Source organism: Mercenaria mercenaria, chromosome 17 (assembly GCF_021730395.1).
Source record: "Mercenaria mercenaria strain notata chromosome 17, MADL_Memer_1, whole genome shotgun sequence".
NCBI classification, from domain to species: Eukaryota; Metazoa; Mollusca; class Bivalvia; order Venerida; family Veneridae; genus Mercenaria; species Mercenaria mercenaria.
In genome coordinates, this window is record NC_069377.1 from 49,335,610 (window position 1) to 49,349,200 (window position 13,591).

General features: G+C 35.7%; 2 protein-coding genes across 3 annotated transcripts in view; one reads left to right on the plus strand and one right to left on the minus strand.

Moving 5' to 3' along the window:
- LOC123536259 (calcineurin-binding protein cabin-1-like) overlaps positions 1-13,591 on the plus strand; it is a 113,904-nt gene that overhangs the window by 21,630 nt on the left and 78,683 nt on the right. For both annotated transcript variants that reach the window (XM_053528125.1, XM_053528124.1), the window contains 2 exons: positions 384-513; positions 1,794-1,842. In XM_053528125.1, coding sequence (XP_053384100.1) covers positions 384-513; positions 1,794-1,842 — 179 coding nt within the window. The remainder of the gene's footprint in view (positions 1-383; positions 514-1,793; positions 1,843-13,591) is intronic.
- LOC123536153 (uncharacterized) lies at positions 10,002-12,982 on the minus strand. The gene is made up of 2 exons (XM_045319052.2): positions 12,770-12,982; positions 10,002-11,193 (listed from the first exon to the last, which is right to left on the minus strand). Exons 1-2 carry the CDS (start codon positions 12,940-12,942, stop codon positions 10,239-10,241), a joined length of 1,128 nt encoding a protein of 375 aa, XP_045174987.2. The 5' UTR covers positions 12,943-12,982; the 3' UTR covers positions 10,002-10,238.

Sequence of the window (13,591 nt, forward strand, 5' to 3'; positions counted from 1 at the left end):
TACTTGTGGAGAACTGGTTGGTACTGGTAAGGAATCCAGAAACACTGGTTTAAATTAACTGACAGTCACATATTACTGAAAAATAATAGCTCTTTATAATATATGGATATGTGAAATGAATAATTAAAAATGACTCTACATGTCACTTAGAATACTCTATTAATCAGTTAAATTACAGATGCGTTCACAAATTTATGTGTGTTCATCAGTGTAAAGCTGTTGCTATTACTCTGAAGCCATTTGAGTACAGGAAGGGAGATATTGATTTCATTAAAATAGGGGACTTAATGAAATTAATGAGTACTGTTCAGTTTTGGGTGAAATTTATCACTAAAATATTTTCTTTTTTGTAGCATATATATAGTGCTATTTATTGTTTCCAGAGTGCTTGTATTACATTGCAAGAGCATTTGAACTGGATGCAACATACGGTAAGGGCTATGCCCTGAGAAACAAAATTTGGGCAGAACAGTCGTCACTGAAAAAAGACACTGAAGAATTCTTTGAAAATTGGTAAGTCTTAATTCTATGTACCTATTTTGCAATGTATTCTGTAAAGTGTTAAATGTTGTTAAGGTTATATTCTGAAGCCTTTTCTTTTCATTGCAATTTGTTGAAAATTTACAGTATTCCTTGTCACAGATGTTTTAGAATTAACAAAAGTTGGTTTTCTTTCTATTTTTGGATTAGGAAAAAAATCATACTGCTTTCAGCCTCATTTGTTGATATACCAGTAGCATGATTTTCAGCAGTACTTCGCTGTTCATTTATAATACCTTTAAATAGTCGTGTACCAATAACACTGGAAGGGCCTATAGAAATGCCCTCAGTCTGTCCGTCTTTCCGTCCATCCGTCTGCAAATCTGGATCCTGCAGTTACTCAAAAAGTATTCAAGCTAGGTTCATAAAACTTGGTATGTAAATAGAGGGAAATATGTAGATTATGCACATACATGAGTAATGCTTGTAAGTCAAAGGTCAAGGTCACTATTGAAGGTCAAGTAAAAATTGATTCTGCTCCAAAACTTTTATATGCAGCGGTGGATTATCTTAATGCTACACAGAAATGTTCCCCATGACGAGACACTGTGTCAACACATGACCTATGCTTGTCAGTCAAAGGTCAAGGTCACTATTGAAAGTTTTCCACCAGTAGGGGACTTCAGTATTGCCACTGCAATACTTGGTTACTTGATAGTTCTCCTGAGCACAAGATGAACTGTGTTCTGTCTCCAGGTTGGTCCATTTTCTTCATAAAGAGATTATTGTATATATTGTCTGCCAGTTGGTATATTGCATAGTTTCATGTATATACGAAGCTGTCCTAAAGTTCTTCTGTAGGAAGGGGTTCAGAGAAGTGATATTTAAACCTAATTGTCTCTTTCAGAAGTTTGCCTGTTAATGTAAATTACTGTTAAATCAGAATTATTTGAGGGGGACTTATTTTCATGGATTTTGTGGTTTTGCCACTTGGTGAAGTTTAGTTCCAATGAACAAATAAACTTCCCATTCATTTTACATATTAAAAGTTGAAATTCATGATAAAAAAAAGTATGTGAAATTGTAACTTCTTTTCAAATCAGCTAGCCTACAGAAGGCTAGTGGTTCTACCCAGATGTCCATCTGTATTTGAAATAACAACCAAAGGTATATACCTGGTACCTTCGTACACCATAAAAATCTGGAAAGTTATCATACAACCAATAAAAGCAAACAAACAAAAAAGCAATAAGAATTTGAAGTTTTATTAAGTTTTATAGAGATGTTTAAATAGCATTTGCTTGTCATTTCAGTGATCCAGTAATCTACACATACCAGATTGACCCAGATGAGGCCAGAGAGGTAACCACTATTTTTATTTATGATACACTCAACAACTGAAAAATCATATGATTGAACTGTCACATGGAAATTTTTACAATATTGTAATGGCCAGTGTGTGTATGGGAAAAGCACAGTAACAAAGTATTAATTGTACAAAGTTAATTGTTTCAAGAAAGCACTAATTTCACATTAAAATACATGTATAGTATAACTTTGATAATATGGACACAGTTAGGGATATACAAATACAGCACAGACAGATGGATGGTTTTCAAAAGATTTACTGCAGTTTGAAAAAGAGACTGTTAAGCAAGAAATATTAGTACTATTGTGACTGTACTGTCCTCCAGCCTATATATAACTCCTGGGGTGTGACCATATTTTGGCTGTAGGCCCGGTGAGGAAGGTGTGTCCTGATTAACTAGTCAGATAAGAACTTGATACCATTCTCCAATGAAATCACACAACAGTGACCGGCTGAAATTCCAGAACCCTAATCTCTTCACAGAGCTTCAGCTGAGTTTTTCACAGATCATGCATTAGATAGTTTCTTATATGAAAGTAAGCCACAAATAATTCCTTCAATTGTAACAAAATTATTTAAGAAATAATAAGTTCCCAAACGTGGTTTTGAGTTTTTATGTGTAAGAATATATCACGCAGGCCGTGAAAAATGGTAACTACTTTTTACAACCGTGCTATGCACCTGGATCGAATGACGTCCTTGCACGCGAGTGGTTTATTGCAGAATAACCCGAGATAGATTTTGCTCTATATATATGTAGGTTATTAGTCCCCTACTAAGCCCACCCGCTTAGTTCAGTAGGTAGAGCGTTGGTCTACGGATCGCGGGGTCGTGAGTTCGATCCTCGGGCGGGGCGTATGTTCTCCGTGACTATTTGATAAACGACATTGTGTCTGAAATCATTAGTCCTCCACCTCTGATTCATGTGGGGAAGTTGGCAGTTAGTTGCGGAGAACAGGTTAGTACTGGTATAGAATCCAGGACCACTGGTTAGGTTAACTGCCCGCCGTTACATGACTGAAATACTGTTGAAGAACGGCGTTAAACCCAAAACAAACAAACAAAGTCCCCTACTGGTTGAAAACCAGTTTCGGGGACTATAGGAATGTGCTTTTCCGTCCGTCCTTCATTCCGTCTGTCTTTCCGTCTGTCCATCCGTCCGTCCTGCACAAGAACCTGGTCCCTAGGTTGAAGGTCAAGGTCACACTCAGATGCCAAAGGTCAGATACAAGAATGACTTTGTCTGGAAAACTTCTTCTTCAGGCATGGAGGGATTTTGATGTAACTTGATATAAATGTTCACTATCATGAGACAGATTGTTGTGCGCAAGAACCAGGTCCCTAGGTCTAAGGTCAAGGTCACGCTTAGAGGTCAAATGCCAAATTCAAGAATGACTTTGTCCGGAGCATTTCTTCTTTATGTATGGAGGGATTTTGATGTAACTTGGCACAAATGTTCACCACCATGAGGCACTTTTGTTTTTGTGCCCCCCCCCCCCTTATGAGTGGTGGGGGCATATAGATTTGGTCTTGTCCGTCCGTCCTTCTGTGCCCGTGGAATGATGGTTAAGTGACTGCAAAACGGTACTTTCTCTTTGATGTCATTCATTCCGTTCTGTTTATGTGACCTTTTTAACCAGGTTTTCAACGAAAACCTGAGTTATAAGATTGGGGTATGTCGTTGGTCGGGCGGGCGGCGGCGTCAAACTGGCGTTTCCGGTCAATAACTTTTGTTTCGGTAAAGATATTTGAATAAAGCTTGGTGTGTATGTAGCTTATATCAAGACAAAGGCTGGGACTGATTTTGGGGTTTCTGGGGTCAAGGTCAAGGTCACTGTTACTTAAAATAGAAAAAGGGTTTCCAGTCAATAACTTAACTTAGGAATGAGCTATCATGATGAAACTTGGTGTATAGAAAACTTATATAAAGTTGTAGGTCATTGTTACTAAAAATAGGGTAAGGGTTAGGGTTAGGTTAGGGTTAGGGTTTTGCTTTAAAGTGGTGCACTGTGATTCAGTATACTTTTTATATGCCCGAAGGGACGTATTATGTTATGACGCTGGTGTCCGTCTGTCTGTCTGTCCGTCTGTCAGTTAGCAATTTCGTGTCCGCTCTGTAACTCTTGAACACCTTAAAGGATTTCAAGGAAACTTGACACAAATGTTCACCACACCCAGATGACGTGCAGAGCGCATGTTCCGGATGTCTCGCTTCAAGGTCAAGGTCACACTTAGGAGTCAAAGGTCATATCAGTTTGTTTTGTGTCCGCTCTGTAACTCTTGAACCCCTTGAAGGATTTCAAAGAAACTTGACACAAATGTTCACCACACCCAGACGACGTGCAGAGCGCATGTTCAGGATGTCTCGTTTCAAGGTCAAGGTCATACTTAGGAGTCAAAGGTCATATCAGTTTGTTTCGTGTCCGCTCTGTAACTCTTGAACTATTGGAAGGATTTCAAAGAAACTTGGCAGAAATGTTCACCACATTGCAACGATGTGCAGAGCGCATGTTCCGGATGATTTGCTTCAAGGTCAAGGTCACACTTAAGGCTCAAAGGTCATATATGACTGCTTTGTGTATATTGCTCTGCATTGCAGTGCTCTTGTTTTTATTTGGCAGATCTCTTTTTTTTGTACTTACAATAATTTTTTTTTGAATTATTTCCCTTTTATGTTACTATAAATAGCTTATTTTAAAACTTTTTTATTATTGGCCGTAGGGAAAAACCGAGACCACTTTTCTGTGGTACAACATGGATGGTACCTCCAATTTTAAGGTGTATTTTTACATACCTGTACCTGATAAGGATTTTTTTGTAGACTTTGAATTTTTTTTTTGTGGACTTAGATTTGTTTTTTGAAGTTTTCTTTTTGTTGTTCCAGTCCTTTGGGACTTCAACAGTCAAGTTCTTAAAATTTTGCTCCCATCCTATGATGTAAGCCTTCGGGCGTATATTGCCCCGCTTGGCGGCGCTCTTGTTTATTCTTACGAAAAGTGTTGAAAACCTGGTTTCGTGGCATTGCCGCGTTTCTTGTTCTTTTTATGTGACTGTTAGAACAATAGAGAGAACAATGGGGGTGTCACATAAATACCGTTTCGTTAGAACGTCCGTCCGTCCGTCCGAAGTTCGTGACGCGCCTAGCTCGAAAAGTATTTGATACAAATTGATGAAACCTTGCATGAGTGTTTATCATGATATGAACTTGCGCACCTCCTATTTTTCGTCTGGCTCCGCCCCCTATTTTCAGAGTTATGGCTCCTGAAATAGTCAAAAATGCATCTTTCACCTTGTGACACGCCTAGCTCAAAAAGTATTCGATATAAATTGATGAAACCTTGCCTGAGTCTTAATCATGATATGAACTTGCGCACCTCCTATTTTTCATCTGGCTCTACACCCTATTTTTAGAGTTATGGCCCCTGAAGTAGTAAAAAGTACACGTTTTCACCTTGTGACATGCCTAGCTCAAGAAGTATTTGATATAGATACATGAAACCTTGCATGAGTCTTGATTATGATATGAACTTGCGCACTCCTATTTTTCGTCTGGCTCCGCCCCTATTTTCAGAGTTTGGCTCTGAAATAGTCAAAAATGCATCTTTCCCTTGTGACAGCCTAGCTCAAAAGTATTGATATAAATTTGAAACCTTGCTGAGTCTTAATCTGATATGAACTTGCGCACCTCCTATTTTTCATCTGGCTTACACCCTGTTTAGAGTTATGGCCCCTGAAGTAGTAAAAAACGTTTTCACCTTGTGACATGCCTAGCTCAAGAAGTATTTGATATAGATACATGAAACCTTGCATGAGTCTTGATTATGATATGAACTTGCGCACCTCCTATTTTTCATCTGGCTTTGCCCCCTATTTTCAGAGTTATGGCCCCTGAAATAGTAAAAAATGCACATTTTTACCTTGTGACATGCCTAGCTCAAAAAGTGTTTGATATAGATTCATGAAACCTTGCTAGAGTCTTAATCATGATATGAACTTGTGCACCTCCTATTTTTCATTTGGGTCGGCCCCCTAATTTCAGAGTTATGGCCCCTGAAATAGTCAAAAATGCACATTTTCACCTTGTGACATGCCTAGCTCAAAAAGTATTTGATATAGATTCATGAAAAACTTGCATGAGTCTTAATCATGATATGAACTTGCGCAACCTCCTTTTTTTCATTTGGGTCCGTCCCCTTTTTTAGAGTTATGGCCCCTGAAATAGTCAAAATACACATTTTCACCTTGTGATGCACCTAGCTCAAAAAGTATTTAATATAAATGGTTGAAAACTTGCATAAGTCTTTATCATGATATAAACTTGCACACCTCTAATTTTTTGGCTGGCTCCACCCCCAATTTTTAAAGTTATGGCCCCTGAAATAGTAAAAAAATGCACTTTTTCACCTAATTATGTGCCTAGCTCAAAAAGTATCAGATGTAAATTCAGGAAACCTTACTGGAGTCTTTATCGTGATGTGAACTTGCACAGTTGGCATTCCTCTTGAGAATCTTAGCTCTTATTACAGAGTTATGGCCCGTGAAATAACCAAAATAGTGGATTTTTTGTTTGTGATGCTCATAGCTCAAAAAATAAAGGGCCTAGAATAATGAATCCTTTTCATAAAATGATTGTTGAGGCTATACCCCATTAAGACTGCAAACATTTGAATTATTAGCCCTCATTTATGACAAATGTACCAGTGGGGGGCACACCCTGTGTCCTACAGACACATTCTAGTTTAGAGTTATTTCCCTTTGTTTTTACTATAAATAGCTTATTACTTATTACAGGCCGTAGGGAAAAATCGAGACCAGTTTTCTGTGGTACAACATGCATGTTACATCAAATTTGTAGGTGTATTTTGACCTATCTGTACCTGGTAAAGACTTTTGTGTGGACTTATATGGATTTTTTTTTAAACTATAAATAACATTACCTTTTTGATAATTGGCCAAATATGCTATATGAAAACAACTATAGGGTTTTATATATACAAATTTTAATACAAGTCTTTTGTTTATAGCATACTGTATATATAGTACAATATTGTTTATACATCATTGACAGATATTAGTTCATTATGCTATACTGCAGTAGAGAAAATTAGGTGCCTTCCAGTAGGGGACTTTGTATTGCATGGCAATACTTCATTCACTTGTTTTGCTCTACATGTATGTAGTTTTATCACAGTTGTTGAAAAACAGTTTGAAGGGGACTGTTTGCAGATGCTAAGATTAACTGGTAAGAGATTTACATTGCCATGGCAGAAAATTATTAAATACTAATACAATTGCTAATAAGTAAATGTCATCAGTCTGAGTGTGCCTGGAATTATAGAGAATAGATTCTTTGTCATCATACAGGTACGTTACACCTTTACTAGGTAAATGGCACATAAGCCTGAATCTTTCTCTACTGGTTAGCAACAAATTGAACAAAAACAACAACTAAAATGGCAGCCTCCTTGAAAGAAGCTCTTTGCAATGCAGAAAATCATGAATATAAGATGTTCAGTTGTATTTCAAGTCGAATGACTTTACATGCTAGGTTGATAAACTAATAGTCTAAGTAAATGAATAGTTATTTAGTGTTTGTGTTCATTATTGAATAGAAATAAACAATCCAGGAGACAAAAATTCAAATTTGGTTTTTCGTACAGTATTTGCATTCACCCTATTCCTTTCATTGAAAATTATGACATCCATTTTGCTCGAACCACACAAGGAAAGGTACCAAAATTATGATAATGCTTTGCAGTGATAACATACTGATATTTTGACATGCTGAATATGATAATACATGCTGAATAAAACATGTTGAATATGGTAATACCTGCAGAATAAAACATGCCAAATATAATACATGCTGAGTTAAACATGCTGAATATGATAATACATGCTGAATGAAACATGCTGAATATGATAATACATGCTGAATAAAACATGCTGAATATGATAATACAGTGTGTTTCATAATATATGTTACCATTTTGCTGTTTTAAATTTTTCAAAATCTGGAATGTACTTTTAAATGAAAGTCACTAAGCGATAGGAGATATAATAAAGTTTTATTTTTGATAAATAACATCAGCAGGTTTACTTAAAATACTCACCTCAATGTCCCTTCAAAGAAAAGGTTTTACAACATGTACTCAAAATGACGTCCTCTCTGAAGACCTGACTGTTTTCGGTCGGCCGGTGTTACCATGTCGTCTGAAATGACCCTGGCTGTTCAGACCTTTTAACTATTCTGTGCACTTGCATCTTGCTAAGTTTCTCATCCTCAGGATATCATTTTGGCATTGAACTAATGACAGTGACTACGACTCATAATACAGCTTAACTACTTCTGTGCACTTTTTTATGAACAATGCCGTCTTGAAAATATGACTTGTTTTATGACGTTGTTTATGACGTCATGACGTCAACGTTTTTCTGTTATTTTTTACATTACGTAAAACTTCATTCTGTCTCCTTTAGAATACTGTATAACATGCCTGCGTGATGTGTTACATGTACGTTTTATATTAGCTTGTTATGGTAACAAGTATTATGAAACACCCTGTACATGCTGAATAAAACATGCCAAATATGATAATACATGCTGAATAAAACATGCTGAATATGATAATACATGCTGAATAAAACATAGTGAATATGATAATGCATTTTGAATAAAACGTGCTGAATATGATAACACTTACTGAATATAATACATTAAGAAAATACGACAAGAAGTAATGTTTTTAAAAACATATAGTTAAAATAAAATACCATTTTGCATAAAAATGCTTGCTTAAGACTTGCATGCCTATTTTTTTATTAGCGCTGTATAAATAGAAAAATCTCAATTTACACTGATAGATTTTAGCTCAACTATTCGAAGAATAGTCTAGCTATTCTACTCACCCTGGCGTCGGCGTCGGCGTCACACCTTGGTTAAGTTTTTGCATGCAAGTACATACAGCCATCAATTAAAGGCATATAGCTTTGAAACTTATTTTTTCTTTTTCTAGGTCAATTACCAACCTCTCTGGGTCAAGTCCCATAACTCTGACATGTATTTTGAGCAAATTATGCCCCCTTTTGGACTTAGAAAATTTTGGTTTAAAGTTTTACATGCAAGTTTACTATCTCCAAAACTAATGCAGATATTGATTTGAAACTTCACATGTGTCTTCGGGGTTATAAAACTAGTTGATAGCAGCAAGTCCCATAACTCTGACTTTCATTTTGGCCAAATTATGCCCCCTTTTGGACTTAGAAAATTCTGGTTAAAGTTTTGCGTGCAAGTACATACAGCTATTTCTAAAAGGCATATGGATTTGAAACTTATTTTTTCTTTTTCTGGATCAATTATCGACCTCACTGGGTCAAGACCCGTAACTCTGACATGTATTTTGAGCAAATTATGCCCCCTTTTAGATTTAGAAAATTTTGGTTGAAGTTTTACATGCAAGTTACTATCTCTAAAACTAATGCAGATATTGATTTGAAACTTCACATGTGTCTTCGGGGTTATAAATCTAGTTGATAGCAGCCAGTCCTATAACTCTGACCTTCATTTTGGCCAAATTATGCCCCCTTTTGGACTTAGAAAATTCTGGTTAAAGTTTTGCGTGCAAGTACATACAGCTATTTCTAAAAGGCATATGGATTTGAAACTTATTTTTTCTTTTTCTAGATCAATTACCAACCTCACTGGGTCAAGTCCCATAACTCTGACATGTTTTTTGAGCAAATTTTGCCCCCTTTTAGACTTAGAAAATTTTGGTTAAAGTTTTACATGCAAGTTTCTATTCTCCAAAAACTAATGCAGATATTGAATTGAAACTTACATGTGTCTTCGGGGTTATAAACTAGTTGATAGCAGCAAGTCCCATAACTCTGACCTTCATTTTGGCCAAATTATGTCCCCTTTGTGGACTTAGCAAATTCTGGTTAAAGTTTTGCGTGCAAGTACATACAGCTATTACTAAAAGGCATATAGATTTGAAACTTATTTTTTCTTTTTCTAGATCAATTACCAACCTCACTGGGTCAAGTCCCATAAACTCTGGCATGTATTTTGGCAAATTATGCCCCCTTTTGGACTTTGAAAATTTGGTTAAGTTTTACATGTAAGTTTCTATCTCCAAAACCAATGCAGATATTGAATTGAAACTTCACATGTGCCTTCGGGGTTATAAATCTAGTTGATAGCAGCAAGTCCCATAACTGGTATGCATTTTGGCAAATTATTTCCCCTTTTGAACTTAAAACTCTTTTGATATTTAACCTTTTTGGGTAATATTTTCCTGCTTCTGGGACAATATTTCGAATAGTCGAGCTTGGCTGTCTTACGGACAGCTCTTGTTAATCATGTGCCATTTTTTTGGAGCTAATGCAGTCATGTAGCAAAAATTTCCACTTCACATAATGTAAGAATACCAACAGAATTTGCACTCATTTGTATTTTAAGATATCTTCCGAAAACGGTATTATAACATTGGATTGTTTCTGTGGCTCCATTAGTACTAGGTCCTTCAAAATGTCCACAGATTTCTTCAGTGCTACCTTGTTCTTTACTCACACTGATCACAAGACTGTGCAGTCTTTCTCCGCAACAATCTGCCCGATTTGTAATCACCACTCTGTTGATTAAGTATGGTCTTTGCAAGTCCACTTGCCACCATGGATTCATTTCTGACACTGTATGCGTACAAGAGCCGTCACCCCAGTTGCCACTTTTGACACCATCAGTCGCAGCAGTTGCCCCTTTTCCATAATAAGTAGAACTTGCAGTTGCACTCTTTCCAAAAGCTAAGTTCGAATTTAGTGTGTTAACCATTATTTGTTTTAATTGCTCTACATCTTTTTGAATGTTTTCAATAACATCAGCAATGTTCTTTATTCCCTCTTTGTGTTCTCTTTCAGTTTTATCTAATTCCTCTTTATATTCCTTGGTAAAGTTTCGGATTACTTGGTCTGTGTGAGAATTTATCTTATTGCCATACGCTTTCAAGTCAGTTTCAAGGTCTCTGAAGGAGTTTTCTACCGCGTTTCCATGATGGTCTATGGTTTGGTGTAACTTGTTCAAAGATTCTTTGTTCTGGTCCACAAGGCTTCCAATAGTGTTTGTATTCTCTGCTCTCATGGATTTTTCTACTGCTAAACCTTTACTCATGTGTATTAAGTAGTCTTTGATTTGTTGAATATTGTCTTTTATGTCATTCCTCTGTATTTGTGTTATTGTATCTCTCTCTCTATTCTTGGTATTATATTCATGGATGTTGTCTGATAGGTTACCTTTAGTTGGTGTGTCAGTTGTTGTCTTCTGTATCTTGTCATCTCTTATTGTGGCACTGAAATATTTAAAACACATTCTACATGATACTTAAATATTGAAAAATATTGAAAATGCTGAAATATTAGTTTAAGTAATATATTAAAGGGCTTTACCTCCAGATTGCTGCCTGACTTTACTGCATATGTCCTATAGTCGCATGCTAGACCCAGACCCCTAGGTCAAGGTCACACTTAGAGATCAAAGATTTTTAGCTTGACTATTCAAATAGCAGAGCTTTTGTAATCACCGTTTTGTCAGTGTCAAATGTCCATGTCACAAAAGTTTTGCATGTAAGCAGGTTTCCAACAATTATTAGGTCAAATGCATTGAAACTTCACACATCTCTTCATCATCATCAGATGACATCCCAGGAGAAGTTACATAACTCTAGCTATAAGGGTTTATAAGGGTATAAGATATATGGGTTTGACTCTCTACCATACTTGTCCAAATTATTACCCTAAGGTAAAATAAAATGGCCATGCTACTGTGTCTGACATGTACTTACTATAGGCTTTTATATAAGAAACTTCGGAAATCTTTTTCTCTGAATCAGGAATAGCTAGAGCCTTGATATTTGGCGTGCGATATCAGATTTGTAATGACTACCATAATTGTTCAAATTATTGCCCTCGGTTCAAAAATGTATGTGACATGTATATAATGTAGGCTAATATAGAAGAAACCTAACTCTATACTTAACAAACACACTTGAAGCCTTGCACACAGGTGGGTGCTTTAGGGTTAATGACCCTCTTGTTTCAAAATTATATAACTTTTCAGTGACAGTTTTGCATATAATCATGTTTATCAGGAATGTTTTCAGATTCTCCGCATGTCTTTGGCATCATGGGATGACCTCCTATGGCAAGTTTCATCATTTTGGCTTAAATTTTAGCAAATTTAGGTCTCTTTTTCAACTTTTTTTTTCAAATTTTGCTAAAGCTTTTGTTTGTAAGCAAGTGTATTAGATGGAAGGACTTCAAATAGTTGTGTATGCTCTCATTAGACAGCTCTAGTTTTTTTGTATCTCTTGAAATTTGAATGATTAATATCACTGTCCTTCAATTCTTATTTTCAGCTTTTTTTCATTTTCTACAATTTTAAGTGGTTCTTGCCAGTATTCTGTGATTGTTTCCTATCTATAAAGTGAGGATTCATTTTTCATAGAAATCCAGGGACAGCTAAATTTGTGGTTTAGTACTGAGCAATTTATTGGTTAGTAGCTTTATTGGAGGTGTTAAGACTTAGTGACTCCTGAGTTTTTTTGTGTTGGAAGACACAATGCAAATTAATATTCATGAATATTTTGGATTTGCGAATATTCACAGTGAAAGAAAAAAAACATCGCGAATAATACCCAGTCTATATTATACAGTATCTACTTATTAATAAAAAGATTTTGAGTGCCTTTCATCATATATTACATACTGCATGAATGTTTTTTTTTTGTAATAGAAAAACTGTGCCTAGAATTTGTTATTTAAGTTTCATTTACAGCTAATAAATGAAGGTACTTCCCAAAGTTTAAAAAAAAAAACACCCCTAAATCTTGAGGTGTGTCCCTTAAGGTTGAAAAATTTAAGACTTACCTGTTGTTTTCCAATGCTTTTATTCTGTCATCCTGTAATTGCATATCTTCCATAACTGCTTGAAACATCTTTGCAAGTACACTGTATGTGTTATCTGATATAGCCAAACTTAAAAATCTGCTGGAAGAAAAACTGAAGATGAACAGGATAGGAATGAAAATTTTGTTCTTCATTTTCACTGGTGTAGTTCAAAACTGGAAATAGTTCTTATGTGTGAACCTCAGTTTTATATACCACATACGTTTAGGGCAATAAAGAGAAAAAGCTTTGGTTTTTAGATAATGAGCAGTAAGTTTCATGAAAAAACAAAGTCAGTTTATGAAAAAAAGGATGGAACATTTAATGACAACCATTTATTATAATAATTTAGGTATTCTGTTGCAAAAAAAATGAAATAATTAAAATAAGTTGTACTTGAATTGACTGAAGTTTTGGAATAGACAGCTGAGTTTAGGAAGCATATGCAATGAAAAAAATCTTCTGTAGTTTGCTTAGCTCTTTGGACTCAAACATGTAATTGGAATTGTTTAGATTTAAACGTTTGGAACAAGCCAGCAGCAACAGGAGTATCTTAGCCATTATGTAATAGCTTTTTTGGAAATGAATTGAAGCAAAATAAATAGGAAGGGCTAGGTATTTGGTTTTATTGGCCACATTTGTGGGAAGTTTATTTATATTCCACTGATTCCTCAGCAGGATGTTTATGATTTCTCTAACACATGTTTATGTTAGATTTTCTCAAATGAATTTGATAAATGGCTTGAAGTGTTTTTGTTTAGTCTTGCTAACAAATGCATAACATTTTTAGATTATCATGAGCAC

Coding starts and splice junctions, on each gene's coding strand:
- LOC123536153 (XM_045319052.2), bottom strand. CDS start 12,942: ATGAAGAACAAAATTTTCATTCCTATCCTGTTCATCTTCAGTTTTTCT. Junction 11,194..12,769: donor AAAGCATTGGAAAACAACAG/GTAAGTCTTAAA, acceptor TAAATATTTCAG/TGCCACAATAAGAGATGACA.